The sequence below is a fragment of the Heteronotia binoei genome, chromosome 11 (assembly GCF_032191835.1).
Source record: "Heteronotia binoei isolate CCM8104 ecotype False Entrance Well chromosome 11, APGP_CSIRO_Hbin_v1, whole genome shotgun sequence".
Lineage (NCBI taxonomy): Eukaryota > Metazoa > Chordata > Lepidosauria > Squamata > Gekkonidae > Heteronotia > Heteronotia binoei.
In genome coordinates this window covers 55,406,645-55,425,882 of record NC_083233.1, presented here as the reverse complement: position 1 = coordinate 55,425,882, position 19,238 = coordinate 55,406,645, and the positions used below count along the sequence as shown (strand labels likewise).

Genomic DNA, 19,238 nt, shown 5'->3' with positions numbered 1-19,238 from the left:
AGCCTTGAGGCACTGGCTGCACAATCTTTTGTGGCCCTCTTCTCCTTGAACTAATGAATAGAACTGGCTAGGGCCAAGCATGAACTGAAGTTAAAATCTAAGTTTCTTGGGGCTGTCAAGTTATTAACTCATTATAGAACCCATGTTTTTGCTGATGAAGTAGGCAGTGTTGAGCCAGATAAGCTCCTGGTGTGATGGTGAAGGCAGCTTCATGAACCTATAGAAAGATATTTTTGTGGCTGATGAGCTTCTCTGAGACATCACTGTTTTAAATTGCAGGATAATGGGCTCAAATTCATTCTGAAAATTCTGTGGGGGGGGATCTTAATTAAAAATGCATAACTCATCAATCCAGGTATCACCAGAACTTGACTCTGAAGAGCATTCAATTAGATCACGTTAGCTATAGATAACAGTTTCCATTTTAAACTGATGGTCTTTGTCTTTTTCCCTTAAATGTATTAAATGTTTAAAGAAATGTAGCTTGTTCCAAAAATAACTTCGGTTTATTGATGTTCTAGATAAGCCAGGTGGTGGCGAGCGTGAATTCTTAATTATGTAAGTGGGATGAGGGTGGTCTGTTTTGCTCATGCAATTAGGATGGGGATTTTGTGAATGATAGGTTTCTTATTGATTTTTTTTCTTTCAACACAGGGATGGCATTGAGTGGTGGTCCTTGTATAATGATTTCTCAATTTCAGTATAGAAAAAAAATTATAATTGTGTGCTGTTAAGGTGCAACTGATTCATGGCAACCCCAATGCCATTGCATTTTCAAGGCAAGAGATGAGCAGAGGTAGTTTGACATTGCCTTCCTTTGTATAGAGCTCAGGCGAGACGGGGCTATTCAGACTGCTATAAAATTAATAAAATGATGCCTTCTAAACATGTGCTGCTTTTCGCTGATAGTTCTACATGTCGCTTGAAAGATTAATGCAAAGAGTTTTGTATGTTAACAATATTTTATTTAAATAAGTTTTCTTCCACAACCTGCTCCTTTAAGAAAACAATAGGCTTTGTGCTTATGGTTGTGAATCCTTTGGATAATTTGAATATCTTTACATATAAAAAATTATCTGAGAAGCAACTGTTGCAAAATGGACCCCACAGGGACTTCTTCCTTCCACAGTAGGTATGGAATCTAACCAGCTGGCCTGGATCCCAAGCTGCTAGACTCTAATGAGGAGTTCATCTTTCTAGCTTTATCCCACTTACTTCCAACTCATATAGGAATCCTTTTTTCTTCTACCTCCTGAATTAGAGGGATTCTTGTATATTTGTCTGGACCTGGACTCTTGTCTTCTAGTAGATTTCAAAAATTAAGAACCCTAGGCTCTCACTGGCAGTGTACTTCATGTCACTGTGCTTCTTGGAGAAGCCTTGAGAATGGTACTTGCTAGAGTAATTCAGATTTAGGTAGGCTTCTCCCCACCTTTTCATATCTTGATACGTTTGGGCCAAGATAAGCTTTTATCTGGGTGCAGACAGACCATAATATTTGCTTTAGAAAATGAAACATTTTATTATGTTTGTGTTTTTGGATTTTTGCACTTCCAAGAGTAGATGAAGTTGGTACTTAGTTATTTCAAGGGCACAATCCTTCCAGGAAAGGTGCATGTATATTTCAAGCATCAGTCAGCAAGATAAAGTGATGCTATACTAACTGCCATAATGAACTACTTTGTCACTTGATCCATTGTGGTATATTAAGGAACCAAGAAAAAAGTGAAAACTGAAAGTCGTTGGAGTAGTCTTTTCATGCTGGTATAAGTTACAAACATAAAGAACTTGATGTACACATCTCAAGGAGCCACATACGACAGTGTGCTTAAGAGTCAGCCTTATCTCCTTGATATGGGACTTTTCAGGTTGTCCTGGCACTGGAAAATGAGGGTAGACACCCATTTAGGGGATAAAACAGCAGTGTGTCAGATGATCTCAGGCCCAAAGGAGAGGAAGTACATTGAAAGTACATTAGCTGGAGGTCTGTAGTTTTTCCCCCAGCTATTTATCCATTGCAGTTTGGTTTCAGGTCAGGATTTAAAACTGAGCTTTCACTGCACAGGTGGACAATTTGTTTAAAACTGGATTAAGGACAGTCAACCCTGTTCATATTGTTAGATTTCTCTGCAGCCTTTGATATAATTGACCACTCCAGCCTTATTCATCATTGGAAAAGAGAGTATTAGAGGAGTAGCTCTGTAGTTGTTTTGTCCGATTGGACAGGGTTTTTGCTAGAGAAATAGAACCAGTGGGTTGAGACCTGTTTTGTGAAATATCTTGGTGTTCCATTTTGTCATCCATTCATCTATGTATTTATGGAGCTGGTGAGTGAAATTATCTGGAGTTTTAGGGTTGGATGTTATTATGCAGCCCAGGTCTATATTTTAATATTGAGGCCTTGAAATGTATACTTTTCTGTTCTGAATCAGTGCTTTGGCAAGGTAGAACAAGAATGGAGTGCTCATGGGGACCCAGTCTTTCTGTTTGAAAAGCAAGCTGGTACAGTAGCCAACAGTGCTTTCTTGTGATTTTTTTTCCAAAAAAGGGGATACAGAAGGAAAAAAAGGGAAAGTATAAATTCATCAATAATTTTCAAATTTTATGAATAGTTACATATGAGTAAAATCAACTGTTTTAATAAAAATACATAATTCACATGTGAGAGCAGGTGATAGTACAGTATTTTGAGGTGAATTCTCTCTTTAAAGGAATAGACAAGGATTTTCTTGATTGTAATATTCTATTAAAAATAAAAAGATTACATCTTTTACAGTTAGACAAATTCCTGTTCTAAATATCTCGGTGCTAAATTTAAACCATCCTGAAAAACCTAGATACTTTTCTTTCCCTTTTTTTAACAAACAAAAATATTTTTTATTAAAGTAGGCAAGAATAAACAGAACAACAACAGTCTTATCAAAAGATTCCAAGGAGTATGAATACATGCATTACCATATAAAATAAAATCAGATATAATAACTAAACAGTATCAAATGGATATGTTACAACTAAAGAAATCATTATGAACAACTAATGTAAATGGAGCATTCATGAAAAAATACTAGATATAAATAATTATTAAACTAAGAATACTTCATCATTTAATAATTTCAAATGTAACGGCAGATAGTAAAACATCATTGTTATAGTACTTGAGGTGAATTCTCTCTTTGAAAGAATAAACAGAAACTTTCTTAGTTGCAGTATCTTATAAACAGTAAAAATAATTACATTTTTTACAATTTGGTAGATACCAATGTAAGTTTAAAACATCCTAAGAGCCTAGGTACTATAAAGTCAAGAGTACTTTCTACCTGTTTGCTTTGCCAGCTGTCTCTCTTCTTAGGCTTAGCTAACGTGGCTATACCTTTGTAACCTCATCATTGGACTATTGTAAGGCACTGTATATGGGGCTGCCCTTAAAGTCAACCTGGAAACTTCATTTAGTCCAGAATTCAGCAGCCTACTTATTGTCAACAGCTAGCTGACAGGAATATGCTTTATTTTAAAACAGTTACACTGGATGCCATTTTGTTTTGGAGTTCAATTTGAGGTGCTAGTTACAACCTTTAAATGTTTCATGGCCTGGGACCTGCATATCTGAAAGACTGTTTCTCCCCAAATGCCCCTATATACCAGCTACAGCGCTCTAGTTGCAAAATTCTGAGAGCCAGTTTGGTGTAGCAGTTAAGTGTGTGACTCTTACCTGGGAGAACCGGGTCTGATTCCCCACTTCTCCACTTGCAGTTGCTGGAATAGTCTTGGGTCAGCCATAGTGCTCTCTGGGGTTGTCCTTGAAAGGGCAGCTGCTGTGAAAGTCCTCTCAGCCCCACCCACCTCACAGGGTGTCTGTTGTGGGGGAAGAAGATATAGGAGATGAAGGAAATGTTGTCCTTAATAGTTCAATTCTGTTTTGTTTGTTTGGTCTTGTAATGCGGTTTGAGCTGCAGGTGTGTGGGGCTTTATTGTATAATGGAAAGTTTTTAACTTTCCATTATAAGCTGCCTTGAGCCCTAAGGGAAAACGGAATATAAATGTTTATACATATATATATGGGGTGCGGCAATGACTCATTTGGAGAGCATCTAGGTCCCAGGTTCAGTCCTCAACATTTCCATGAAAAGGACCGTGTGATGTGAAAGACCTGCCTGAGACCCTAGAGAGGCATTGCTAGAGTAGATGGTTCTGAGCACGATGAAGCAATTATCTAACTATAAGGTGGCTACATAAGCACTTAAGAAGAGCCCTGCTGGATCAGACCAATAGTCATCTAGTGCACCATTCTGTCTCACACTGTGACCAACCAGTTCCTCTGGATGGCCAGCAACAGGGCAAAGAAGCTAAGGCCGTCCCCTGATATTGCCTCCTGTCTGTGGGATTCAGAGGATGAGTGTGTTCGTGTATTCTTTATGGGGGTGTACCAACAAGCAAGGGTCCAGATGAAATGAGCAGTCAAGACCATGGCTAGTTCACTGAAGGCTGGATACAAAGCACTGACAAGTAGAAGTGCTATTCCGATTTCCAGTCTTTTAATTATGGGGTCACAAAAAGCCGGACTTGACTGTGCAACTGAACAACAAAAAATTATTATTTGAATCACCCAAGCGGGCTTGTGCCCTTTCTGCATGAATTCACTTAATCCCTCTTCTTTCCTTTGTTAACTATGGTGTAGCATTACCTCTTCTGTGATGCTAATGTCTAACTATGGCTAGTGTTAAATCAGAGTTTGAAACTGGTGTTTGAAAATGACTTGTAAATCTGGTTTCCGATATAATGCTGGACCATGATTAACAGTGAAAAAGGGAAGGATTAATCCCAATTTAAACCATGGTTTAGAGAGAGGAAATGTCGTACCTGCAACAATTTAAATACCGTATTTTTCGCTCCATAAGACGCACCTGAACATAAGACGCACCTAGTTTTTAGAGCCGTTTGTGTGAATTTAGAGGCATTTGTGTGAATTTTTTGCAGTATTCGCTCCTTAAGACGCACACACTTTTCCCTCCACTGTTTTTTTTGGGGGAAAGTGAGTCTTATGGTGCAAAAAATACTGTAAATTCCAAAATCTATTCTTTATATATATTTCATACTGTGTAGAAACGAAGATTTGCTGTTTTCTGCTTCTGAATGGCCTGTGGGCCATAATAAAGATTTGAGATTGGTTTTAATTTTTGTATGTACTGTTACTTTTTATAAATACAGGGAAAAATAAAAATCCAAATTAAACCAAAAGGTTAATTCCCCTTCCACAATTAAAAAAGTAAATAATTGACCCCCCCCCACACACACACACACCCAAAAAAACTTTCAATATTAACTAAGAATAACCTCTGGAATAGCAGTTTGTTTCTCCCTTCCCTTTGCCTAAAAACAGCGTCAGCATTTGCCATTTGAAAAGCTGCCGATATGTTTCCATGTGTTCAGGGTGATTTGAATTGGAAAGATACTTAAAAAAAAAAAAGCTTATTAATTCTGGTCACTAACGATGGCTTAAAGTCAGTTGAGTAGAAAATTAAATGGTTAAAAACTCAGACTGCAAAAGGCTCTGGCAACCTAGAGGGAGCTCGCAAGCTCCAGCAGTGATTCATTCTGCTTGTGTCAGTCAGATAAGTATCAGCATCTGTCAGGCACGCAGGGAAGCAGTGTCAAACTCCTGAGCATACACAGAGTAAGGAACAGGAATTCTGCACTGCAGGGGCTGTAATATTTGTTCCTGGTTCTTAAATTCCCATCATCCCTTCAGTCACAGGAGATCTATACGGAATCCATGGTAACGGCATTAGCACACTATACATCCATCAGCTTGTGACAATGAGCGAGGCAGCTTGAAGTGATATCTGTTTCATAGAACAAAAAGGAGCTTGGTTGATTTGCATTTTATGAGGACTTGCATTGTTGAAATATATTTTCAGGGGAAAAAATCTGGTGAAGGTGCATAATTTTCATAGAGGAGACTCTTGCTTTACAAGCAGACTAGCAGGCAATTCTGTTGCTGAACATTGTTTAGGAAAACTTCTTCCAGGAGTTTTGTTGCTTTATTTAGATTGCTGTAAAAATGTAAAATAGGACTAAAACGAAGCTGTTGGATACCAGAATCACTGCATTTTTAATAGAGTTGGTAGTACTGGAGCTAGACTGCAGTGGTGTCCCATCAGGTATTTAGCAATCTGGGAGTGAGGGAGGGTATATTCTCAAAGGACTGCTGGGGTTTAGCAGCTGCAGCATTTCCATAGACAAGATTAATGTAGCAACTGGAGGCAAGGGTCTGGAAGCCAAACTGGGGACGCTTCTACTGTTCAGCACAATCCTTTTTCTAGGTACAGTGGAGCTGGTTTATGTCATGTATTTTTAGACGTCTTCGATGGATGTTTCCCCTTGCCAGAAAGAAGAGCCCTGAAAATAGACAAGATTGTCACTTAAAAATAAACTGAGAAAATCAAACCTGGATGAGAAGCAGCAAGAGATGCTGTGCCTGCAGAATGGTAGCCATGTTGGTAGCTGTAGGGTTAATCTCTTGTTGCTGTAATAGGTTGGAGAGCAGTGGCTCAGCCTGCTGGTGTTAGCAAGATTAAAAGCAGGAGCTGCAGTGCCATTGAAAATGCTGAACAAGAGGGACTTTGACAGCAAGCTGCAGCTAAAAAATTTTTTGTCTCCTCTCTTTCTGTTTTTTAAAAAAACAACCAGCTCCTCCCCCCTTTGTGCCTACCATCAAGTCTGATGATGACACCTCAAATTTCGATGAACCAGAGAAGAATTCACGAATTGTATCCTCTTTGTGCCAGCTGAACCTTGCAGGTTTCTCAGGAGAAGATTTGCCATTTGTGGGGTTCTCTTTCATCAAGGCGTTGGGGATCCTCAGATCAGAGTAAGTAGGAATTACTGTCTGTAGAGGATGAATAAGAGAAAATCGGTGCTTGGTATACTTGTCGGGCGGGGGAAACCCTGGTCTACCTTCTGCTATAGGAAGATGATTCAGGCTTCTTTATAGCTGTGATTCATGTTAGACTCCCCCCCCTCTAATCTTACTACAGGAGAGGAACTGTGATTCTGAAAGTTACATTTCAGAATAAAGATAAGGCTCAGTTGGCTGAAGTCTGTTCACTGCATTTTGGGGAAAGTGAATGGTTTGAATGGTTTCTCTCTGTTACTCTTTTTTTTGTGGGGATTTAGAAGACACCTAGAGGAGTTTCAGAGGGTGAGGGTGTGTTCTATTGATATGAAATGGCTAAGATTGGGACAATGTTAAACATTACAGATCTATGAGGTTGTAGCAGAGAGCCACAGAAGTGTGGAGTTCGTTCATCTGGGAGTGTGCCAGTGATCCAGGTTAACCACAGAGACTGGGAACAGGGTATTGACAGAATTCATGGTCAAAAGAGACACTGGAACTGCAGAATGGATGATGCAGACATTCATAGTGATGGACTGTCTTTTGGAAAGACAGAAGATCCTGTAGAACAATATTGAGGTTAAACCATGAAGAGTGTCTGTCATGTAGTGATGCCCCTTCTGTTCTGGATGGTCCTTAATTCTTTGCTGCCCATGAGTTCATAAGGAAAGCATGAGTATAGTGTATCAAGCCGAAGAATGCTCATTTTGAGTAATGATAAGGCTTCATAAAATGTAGATGCTTTAGTTGCTTGGTGATTCAATGTATTTCAGATTTTTTTGGGAGGGGAGGTGGGCTGTGTGTCTTATGAAACATTTCTTAAGGATGTGAGACGCTAATCAAACCTGGTTTCTGTGTTTCTTATGTGGACTTGAGTGATATGCACGGATGATGATTTGCCTAGAAGTGAAGCCTGGAAACCAAATTTGAGTGTCTGTACTGGGACCAATGATGGTTCCCGATGTTATGAGTCAGAAAGAAACCTTAAATAGGCCAGCAATTAGAAGGGAGCTTCTTGACTGCCTGTGGTGTCCTCCTACTCGCAGGTGCTGCTTTTTGGATGGGGGAGGAAGGCAAGAGTATCGAGCAGGGAGCTGGAAGATGGTAAAGCTGCCTCTGCAGCAAGATGATGATCGTCCCCAGAATTCTGTGTTTAATTGTGGTATTGACTTGTCTACAGAGCATAACAAAAACCAGATTAAAAAATATTCTAAGAGCTATAGGAATGGTTGCAAGTTTGGGCATGTTTCCTTTATTATTAATTTCTTGACAAATGGTTGACTTACAATGAGTTCTTATCAATATGAGTAAAAGTGGCTTGAAAAAGGACTAGAGGAATTCACAGAGGGATGGGTCTATCTTGTGCTAGAGCTTCCATGTTCAGAGGCACTGTATCTTTAAACATCAAATTGTGGACAGTGAACAAGGATGGCTCCTGCCTTCATGCTATGGTTTTGGGCTTCTCAGAAGCATCTTGCTTGCTGCTGTTGGAAATAGAATGCTCGACTACATGAATGGTCTGAGCCAGCAGGGGCAGTTTTCACATTCTCGCTATTTCTTATGAAGAATTTTTGCTCTAATGTCTGTAAGTAGTAAGTAATGGGAGAAGGTTAGCAACAATAAAAAAATTGATGAGCATGTAGTCAGGGTATGTTGTGAATGATCCAGATTATCTTCAACAGAAATATTAGAACAATTCAGGGAAAAGTGAATTTTTCTAGTATAGTCTTGTCCAGAAAGTTAGCTTAGACCGTCATTTCTGAGGCTACAGATCTGCAATTTGGATTTGCAAACCATCTTTGTTGGGGTTACTTAAGCCATTTCTGTCACATTGGCTGTCAAGTGACACTAAAGCCACCTTAGCCAAATGCATGCTGTCAAGTGATTTGTGTATCACAGCAAGAATCTGTGACAGCAGCTGATGAACGAGCTGTGATATACTCTTGGTGTCGTCATGGTATTCTTCATTTGTGGCTTGGATAGATACTTTGGCAAAGGCCATTCTGGGAACTTCTCAAATAGGAGGATGAGGCTGACTAGCTTTTTTCATGAATATGGTGGTTGTAGGGCAGTTTTTGTTGGACAATTTCTAATGCTAGATTGCTTCGAAAATTATTCAGTTGGCACGTAGATTCAGTAACTGCAATGTCTGCTTGCAAGAATTGGTATTAGTGAAGCTAAAATGTATACTGCACCAATTTTATATAGGTAATAGAATTTCAGTAGCATGAATTCTCTGGATTTGTAATAACAGGCAATTAATCTATCTCTAGTTGGTGCTCAGCATGTTCAGATGACAACATAATTAAAATTAAGCAATGTAAAGGTTAGTGAATGATGGTAGTGCTGATGGCTCCCTCTGAAACAAGGGAAACCTCTTTTTAGGTTCCTTCCAACTATAGTTCCTGTGTGTATCAAATAACTGGTTAATTGGCTAAGGGCAAACAAGTTGAAAACTGAATCCTGATAAGATGGAGGTAATGCTGGTCAGGAAGGCTGAGGTCTTGAAGGATACTGTGCTACCAAGTTTCAGTTATGTCCAGCTGACATTGTCTGATTAAGTTAAGAGCCTAGGGGTTATACTACTGGAGAAGCAAGCCAGTGTAGTTGTAAAAATGCATTCTGTCAGCTTTACCTAGCCTGGCATTGGTCCCTCTGCGTCAGCTTGGCCAGTCTGGCCACATGGATCCATGTCATGGTTACCTTGAAGTTAGACAACTGTAATGCACTCTCCATGAGTCTTCCCTGGAAGTCAACTTGGAAATTCCAGTTGATACAGAATGTGGCAGCCTGGTTACTAGCTGGTACCAGGCAGAACATGCACAATGTACCTATTCTACAGTCACTCCAATGGCTATTAGTCAATTACCAAGCTTAATTCAAGGCACTGGTTATCATTTACAAGGCCCTTCATGGCCTAGGTCCTACATACCTGGAGGCCCGCCTTTCCTACTTTGTTCCATCATAGCAGCTTCAGTTGTCTCGACACTACCTTTTGAGGTGTAAATTGGTAAGACTGGCAGTCACTTTATCACATATATTCTCTGTGATGGCTCCTATCTTGAGGAGTGGCTTGCAATAGTACTATCATTCTGCAAAATGTTCAGGAGTGGATTCTTGTAATGGAACTGATCTTTAGTGGGACAGAATGGTCCAGAAGGGCACCTTCATATGGGAGTTGGAAGTGGATTCTGCATTGTCTGGTATCCTTGTGATCCCATATTCTGCATTTCTCAGACTAAAGCAAATAGCAGTCTGCTGTTCACATTGTCTTTGAATTTTGTATTGCTAGTTCTTGAGATTTGATGTGGGTATTCAGTTTTGTATTCCTAGTTCTATTGCATTGTTTGTTTGCATTGTTCACTGGGTATCATATACTATATAATTAGATTGTTGCTTGCATTGTCATTCAGGTTTGTACTCCTAGTCCTATTGCAATGTTCATTTAATGCCCTGTACTGTTTGATTACATTCTTTCTCTTTGTGTGCTCTGTAATCTGTCTTGTATCTCAGTGAGAAAGGTGGCCTATAAATAAGCTAAGTAAATAAATACGGCCAAATCTACACTATAAATTTGGGGTTATATTTAAAAGCTCAAATATATATAATGTTTTAAGAGAAATTGCTTTCCCAAAGTACCCGGGGATTGTAGTCTGGTGAGACTGCTTTGAATCCTGTTGGAGTTCCTTAGCCCTTCTCACAGAACTACAGTTCCCATGGTTCCCTGCAGAAAGAGAATGACTGAAGTCTATGCTAATTTTATACTTTAATTTCATTTGTATTATTCCGCTAAGCCATAGCCTAAACATATAATTACAGCACATTACATGGATAATGTAGATAGCCACCATGGCTTGTGATGTGTGGCAGTTATTTAGAAAACAATTTTTGATATACTGCAGTGTGCATCCAGTCCTTCTCAGTTGTCTGTTTCTTCCAGTTTCTGGGATGAACAAGAACATTATTCATGGGGAGCAATGAATAAGGCTACCCTTCAAAACAATGAGAGAAGTTCTTGCGTTGTGTAGTCATACATCTGGATGGAGTTAATTCCCCTTCTCATGTATGAATTGTGAATATGGTATCGTTATGTTTTAGTTCAATTAAGGAAGACTATATATTTTTGTTTGCAAAACAAACTGAATTTCACAAAAGACAATTGCAGGTGTTGCCCTCTGTGTGCCTTTGCATCTTTCTGGAATTATAATTGAAACTTTCCCCACTGCCTTTTTGCTTATTAACAGAACTTTGTCATCATAATGCTTATTAACTAGGTTGAATTAAAAGCAGATTTTAAAGGATTTTTTTAAAATCAGATTTTTGGGTTTTTTTAAAGTTTCAGCTATTAAAAAGTCAGTCTAAAAATAATCCAATATAAAATGAACTGTGAACTTAATGCATACATGTGGTTTCTTAAAATTGATGTCGTGACCCTGGTATAAAAAGCTGCTTTTTTTTTTTGTAAAGTAGGAACTGGAGAGAACATCTTTGTCAGGTGTCATAAAAAACAATAGTTTATGTATTTATCTTATGCCTTGGTTCTGAGGGCCAGGAACTTGCAAGCCACCACTGTGTCGCCTACTGATCCATCTGGGCGACCTTTTACTCCTGATTTACTCAGTAACTACTACCCACCTTTGCTTCTGGTTGAAATTATCTCATGTCTGTTTGGTGGGAGTGGAGTAGGTAGTGACAGAAAAGAGGCAGACTAGAGCAGAATACTGGATATAAGTAGCACCTTCAAATTCCAATCAGCATTTCTCTAGAAAACTACAGGTTATTACAGAGCCAATGCGGGAACATGTGCATTAAGTTTAGGGTTGCCAGGCCTCCCATGGGCAATCATTGTTGCTTGCTGTTGCTCTTGAGTAGTGCTAGAAGAAAACTTTTTAAACCACTGGTATGACATCACTTCCAGGGGAAATCCAAAACTGATATCACATAGGTCCATGAATTTGTTGGAAGCTCTGTGGTATTACCAGAGTTTTCAGTGATTTCTGGACTGCCATATCACTTCTGGTTTTCCAGGGAAGTGAAGTCATGGTGAACGTGGTGCTGGCACTCCTCTTCCCCAAGCTCCCCTAACTAAGTTGTCTGGTGGAAAAATTTTGATGTGATTGATTTTTTTTGGTAATTCAAAACATTATGTAAAATGTGTTGATGTACATAACTATCCACCCTGTTGTCTCCCACATATTCATCAAATACATAGTTATAACTCTTGTGTTTTGCTGGCGATCAATACAGAATGTTAAGATATATCTTGGTATGAGCAGGATGCCTGGATTGGTGTTCTGATGCTTATGAGCAAACATTATTATTTACTAAGTTTAGAGAGGCACCTTACAAGTAAAAATACCATAAAATAATAAAAACAGCTATCATAAACTTCAACAGTCTGGGGGCATAAAAACAGTATATTAAGCATTCTAAAATGAGATCCATAGACAGATGGAAGCAGACCAAAATGACCTCAAATGCTGATTTAATGCAAGTCTGCCAATCACAAAAGCTGTAATTTGCAAATTCATTGCCTATCAAATACATTTTGCAGATTACACCCATGCACACACCTGGCCTACCTTAGATGTGGTGGTGGGGATTTATCACTGTTTAACCTGCGGACAATTCAATACTGGCATCATCTGAAATGGAAAGAGTTAATGCAAGATCAGAACATTCAGGCTAAAGTGTGAAATGTGTTCTTTTCTAGTAGCAAGTAGCAAAAAAGTTCAGTATTTAAAAAAAAGGTTCATTAGGCTTGTGGGATGCAATTAGCAATAAGTATGGGAAGAAGAAGCAGTGAGTTGTAAATCTGACTCTTGACAGCAGAAGTTCTTTTTAGCCTGCTGTAGTCTCAGGCCTAGTTTTTATTATGCCTCTGCAATTCCAGCTGCAAATAGCAGCTCTTTCATACAAATGCATTAAAAAGTTAGCATGTCAAGGGGATGATGAGACCAGAACATTTGTTTCCTACATGCTAGCTTTCCTTCTGTGGTGTGTATGTGTTTTGTTTTCAGCAGGGCTTTTTTTCTGAAAAAAAAAGGTGCTGGAACTCTCAAGAAGGAAGTAAAGGAGAAACATATCAGTGTCCCTCCTGAACTTTTAAACACTATTTGAAAATGTTGTTTCTACAAAGAGGTTCCCAAATCCTATTTTCCCAGGAAAAGCCCTGTTTTTTGGTATGGAAGAACATTTTGTAATAGAGTTCTAGCCTAAGTATGTACTTCCCAGATAAAGTTTAACACCTTGGTGTTCATTAGGCCTTGGACTCATTAGCTGATAGTAGAAATTGTGCAACACTTGGACTGGTTTATGGTAATGAATGAGCCACCCAAATTCTCAGTTCTAGCCCTGAAACAATGCTGTTTAGGTGTGTTAATGTTTGGCTGTAAACCCCTTTATGCTTTCATTGAATCTAGTCCCACTGAAATCAGAACCTCCATCCAAGTAAATGATGTAAATTTTAGGCTGTAATGCCTTTCAACTTTCATATGCACTGGACCTTTTCACTATTCCTATATAACAACTACAACCCATTCTGGGGTTTCTAGATGAAGATTGGTTCCTATCAGTGAAGACTGCTCCACTTGAAAATGGGAGCTTGCATTCTGAAGGATCTGATTACTGGAAGGTATCCTACACTGTAAAAGTTTTGTAACTATGACCATTAGGAAATCCAGCAAAAACACAGCACAGGTGAATGTTTGTAAAAAAATACTTGAAATAAAGATTTAAAAAAAATTCTTCTTCATTTCCTGACTAGAGCTTAAAGCAGCCATTCGCACTGTTCTCCCATCTTCCACTTAATTCTCATAACAATAACCTTGTGAGGGTATATTTGGCTGACAGATTGAGAAGGGTCCAGGGTCACCCAGTGAGACTCCATAGTAGAGCAGGGATTCAAACCCAACCATCCCAGGTCCAAGTATGACACTAACCATGATCCTATGCCAACCTTTTGTATAGTGAGATTAATTCCTACCCCTGACTTGACATCAAGTCATAATGGCACCAATGCACAATCCTTGCTGCTCAAATTTAGAGGGGGGAGGGTGTCAGGGTCCCATGAATCAGACACATTTCTGAATTCTGTGGATACATACATAATTTAGATATTGTCAAATGCATAGATTGGAAGTTGAACTTGTTGATGGGGGCTGACATATGATGCTCTTCTACCCTGCATTTAATTTATGCGCTTCTGTGAATTATAATAAATTTAATTTTAATAAATCAGCAGGCCTTGTGCTATTGACTCTGGAGGATGTGTCGAACCTGAAATTACAGAAAACATTCATATCTGACAACCTCAGGTGGGATTCTGGGCAAATTTTTTAATTAGGTACCTAATTTATTTTATTTGTGTGTTAAATGTTTTATACAGCCTTTCTGCTTGAAAAAAGACTCATAAAACAGTTTATAAACAATTAAAACTCTGCCATCTAAAGCAACAATAAACTATTTAAACAGCTCAAATCCATTAAAACTTGAGGGTTTTTTTTAAAAAAACTGCCAATAAAAGTACAGCAAACAGAACTGAAACTTTGCCAAAGGGCCATTGCAACGAAATGGTTTCAGCCAATTTTCTAAACATCTGCAGGTTAGTCAGTGTTTTGGATTTCAGAGGAAGAGTATTTCATGTGCACTAGGTGCCACTACTGTAAAAAGTTGTTTACCAATGGCTGAGTCCATCTAAAGATCTTAAAACCTGAAATGGCTGGTTTGGGAGAAGGTGGTTTCCTCAAATAGAAGAAGAAGAAGAAGATGATATTGGATTTATATCCCGCCCTCCACTCCGAAGAGTCTCAGAGCGGCTCACAATCTCCTTTACCTTCCTCCCCCACAACAAACACCCTGTGAGGTGGGTGGGGCCGGAGAGGGCTCTCCCAGCAGCTGCCCTTTCAAGGACAACCTCTGCCAGAGCTATGGCTGACCCAAGGCCATTCCAGCAGGTGCAAGTGGAGGAGTGGGGAATCAAACCCGGTTCTCCCAGATAAGAGTCCGCACACTTAACCACTACACCAAACTGGCTCTCCTGACCAGGGGTTGTTTAGGGCCTTGTGGGTTTTTTTGGCAAAAAAGCAAACTGGGATCTGATGTTCTTTTAACACTGGAAAATGACATGGTTCCAACACTGAGCACCAGTTAACAATTGTGCTGCTATACTCTGGACCCACTGAAGCTCCTGGGCTTTCTTGACAGGACAGACCCACATTGAGTGCATTGCAGTAGAAGATGAATATAGAAGTTACCAAGGTGTTTATCCTTGTTTCCAATATGCCTACTTCATTCTGAAATGCTTAAGAAAATAAATGGCAAAAATGTATTAAATGGAAGACATTTAAAAACAATTAGGTTGCCTTTGAGAAGCTTTCCTCCCCAGCTGTCTTTCTATGCATATTATATTCTATAGAAGAGATATTAAAAAGGAAAAGGATTGTATGGAATCTGTAGATGGGTTACTACTGAAACTAGTACAGCCAGCAGTGGTGACTTCAATCAGCTGCATCTTTACGAAGCGTTTAGTTAGTTCTATTTGCTTGGGAGAAGAAATAGGGCAGTTTGTGCTCTAAGGAACTTGACAGACTAATAGCTCAGTCCTAAATGCATCTACTTACTTCCCTGTGTCTTTCTATTGGATCTTTACTATTGCTGTTCATTGGATCTGTCTTCAGTGCAAGCTTCTAGGATCACAGCCAAAAATTAGCTCAAATAAAAGACATCCATAATGCATACATTTGGACACGCTTTTCACGCTGTCAGTTTCCACAAAGCTGAAGCTACTTCATTTGCAGTGACTTCAGTTACACATGAATGCAGATAGAAAAGCTGTTCCAGTAGTGGAGAACAGCATTGGAGATGAGGGAGAGAAGTTAGGAGCCAAAGGTGAGCTGTTGTGGCTTGGCAGGAATGATAAGGGGAGTAATAAGGAGTTGCAAGGGTAAAAATTTATAAAAACAAAAATCCAAAATTCAGATTTGGTTAGTGAGAATAACCAGAAGACTGAAGGATGGACACAACAAAAGGAAGAGAAGTCAACTTGAGGCACTTTGAATTTATGAAACAACATAAATTCAACACAAAAAGTGGGAATTGCCTGTAGGCTGGAATTTACTGGATGGTGCAGAATTATTTTAAAAGGAGGAAATATATATGTGGGAGGAGTCAAGTCTGTGAAGATGTGGGCAACCAATTAGAGTGAGATCTTTTCTGCATGATGAACTGACTTTTTTTGGCAGTCAATCCACAAGCATTGGAAATGGTTTGGGCGTGGTTGTTCTGCATGTCTGTCCTACCTGCATATTTTCACAGCTGTTTCTTCTACACATACTTAATAATGAGGATTTTCAAGAAAAGGTGCTGTCGTAGTGATAGTTCAAGCAGATTTTCAACATTCCCAGCTTTTTTTCTTTTCCAAGTGAGTCTCTAGCTGTGTACCTTGCTGAGATACATAAGGGAAAAGGCATATCTTGGCAAGGGAGGGAAATGGAGACCTAGTTTTTAAAAATGAAAGCTAGAATTCGGAGAACAGGCTTAAACTATTCCTAGAAGAAGAGGTTGGGTTTATATCCTGCTTTTCACTACCTGAAGTAGTCTCAGAGTGGCTTACAATCCCTTTTCCCTTCCCACAACAGATACCCTGTGAGGTAGGTGGAGCTGAGAGAGCTCTAACAACAGCTCTGAGAGAACTTGTGACTGACTTCAAGGTCACATCAGCAGGTGCATATGGAGAATCAAACCCGGTTCTCCCAGAGTCTGTGCACTTAATCATTACACCAAACTGGCTCTATATCAACCCTACATCAGTATATCAATATTTTAGGGCCTTTTGTTGAAAAAAAATAAAAACTGAAAACACTCTTCTTCAGGGCAAGGGGGAGGAGGAGTGGTTTGACAGTGATGACAATCCAGTTATTGAAAAGTGGGCTGGAGGTGGGTAGGAGTGAGTGGGACAAATAAAAGCAACAAATATTACACAGGAGGACAAAGCTGATACAAAATTGGCTTCCAAATAAGATCATGGTAAAAGTGGTTTTAAAAGAATCCTAGAATAACAACAAAAATGAAACCTAGAGACACACAAATTTTAGCCTGGAGAGGAGGTGAAAGAGAAGTGATATGATAAACATCTTCAAGTACTTGAAGGGATGTCTTATAGAGGATGGAGTGGAGTTGCTTCTGTTGCCCTAAAACAGGGGTGTTGGACTCATTTGTTATGAGGGCCAGCTCAGACATAAATGAGACCTTGTTGGGCCAAGCCATGTGTGTCATAAAATGTAATGCCAGGTTGAGAGAGAAACTTTATAAAGGACACAAGTAAAATAAAAGATTTTTTAAATAAAACTTAAAACATGCTTAAAAGATTAGCACTCTTGTAATATTTTTTATTTAACAGTCTCTGGTAACTAACACTTCTTGCTCTGAATTATTGTATCAAAATCTGGAAACAATGCCTGTGTTGTATAAATCTTGAGTATGCTGTTCAGGTGTGTGTTTGTAAATTGTAAACCTGGCAAAAGCAAGCTGTGATACAGAAGGAAGCAAGAGACAGGGAGAAGGAAGCAGACAACAGCCAGTTGCCCAGGGGCCTGATTTGGCCCCTGGGCTGCATGTTTGACACCCCTGCCCTATAAGGTCAAACCAGAACAAATGGGTTGAAATTAAGAGTTTTCAGCTAAACATTAGGAAGAACATTCTGACAGTTAAAACGGTTCCTCAGTGGAACAGGCTTCCTCAGGAGGTGATGGGCTCCCCTGCTTTGGACGTTTTCAAACAGAGGCTAGATGGCCATCTGACAGCAATGCTGATTCTGTGAACTTAGGCAGATCATGAGAAGGAAGGCAGGAAAGGTTGCATCAGTGCTTAGTTTCATGGCTCTTTCTTATATGCCCAGGGAAGTGTGATTGCCACTTTGGGGGCAGGCAGCAATTTTTCTCCAGGCCCGTTTGGCCAGAGATTCTGAAGGGGTTTTTTTAGCCATCTTCTGGGCATGGAGCAGGTGTCACTGGGGGTGTGTGGGAAGAGGTGAATTTCCTGCATAGTGCAGGGTATTAGACTAGATGGCACTGGAGGTCCCTTCCAACTCTATGATGCTGTGAAATATCTGTGGAAATTGGTGATAAACCAAAGTAGTATGGGGCCAGAATGGACAGGAAAAACCCACGTGGAAAAGCCTTCTGAAGGACCTCTAGCAGTGCCAGAAAGGAGTGGGGGTGGAGACAGCTGGAGTGGAAATATTAAGAGGTGCACTTGTTAGCATGACCAACTTTGAAATTTAAACAGCCTTTTAAAGTGGAGCATGTAAGTGACAGATTAGTTTGGGCATAAGGGCAGTGGTTAAAAAGTAGATGTGAAAACTGTATAAAGAAGCTGCTGTTAGAGAATGAGGTAACCTAAAGGTAGTGCTGAGTGGCAAGAGCTGAGCACTTATCGGACATGGGAGAGATGAGAATGTGTTCACAGAGAAAAAGAAGAACTTCAGGGATAGACGGAAAACTATATGGAAAGGCACGGAAGACTTGCTCCGTGGGAGAGCTTAACAAATATCAATAGTGGGCCAGAGAGAAGCAATATGCATCATAGGGGCAGAAGTCGCAGGTTTGGGCTGTCCTTAGTGGTTAGTCAAAGATGTAAAGTAAAAACCTAGGTTAACTGGTGCATCCTGAGCCATTGTTCTATTTAAGGCTAACTAGTGTTAACTAGTAATGACTGGTACTACCAAAGAGTTTTTTCTAGTTGTCTTTTTAAAAGAGTATGTACCACTTATAAAAACTAAGAAAGTCTATGCTATAATATTGGTTGCTTTCAATCTCAAAGGTATTTCAGTTATTCCTCTAACATCTTATTCCATATCCATTTTATAGAAGAACCATCTATTTCACAGTTTAAAAAATTCTTCAGACTATCCCAAGTTTTTATAAATTTATAAATTGAATCTAGGAGCCACCCAAAAATTTAGAATATTTTTCAGCCCTCAGGGTTTCATATTTTCATGACCATGTTTTCTAATTATTGATAGCAGAAGACTTAGCCCTATTTCCCTTCTCATAGTTTCATGTAATTTTATTAATGCTTTGGGCAAAGTGTTATATATAAATAAATCCAGGGGTAACTATTGCCATCACCTCAACAGAAGGCTAACCTTTAATCCAAATATAAAGCATCCATTCATTAAGAACTGTTAAACACACAAACAAGTAGGAACCAGAGGTGTGATTTGCAAGTATGCCCAAGGGGATGTTAGAATCTCATTGAAGCTGTTCTCAAGATATATGCCTCTTCAGGTCTCCAGTTCCCATTACTTAAGGTGCATGAATACAATATGACTGCTATATTATGCTTT

At 39.4% G+C, this 19,238-nt stretch overlaps 1 protein-coding gene across 6 annotated transcripts in view; it reads left to right on the top strand.

Annotated features, from left to right (window-relative positions):
- CIT (citron rho-interacting serine/threonine kinase) overlaps positions 1–19,238 on the top strand; it is a 131,966-nt gene that overhangs the window by 19,004 nt on the left and 93,724 nt on the right. For all 6 annotated transcript variants that reach the window (XM_060249944.1, XM_060249947.1, XM_060249942.1 and 3 more), the window contains exon 10: positions 6,688–6,868. In XM_060249944.1, coding sequence (XP_060105927.1) covers positions 6,688–6,868 — 181 coding nt within the window. The remainder of the gene's footprint in view (positions 1–6,687; positions 6,869–19,238) is intronic.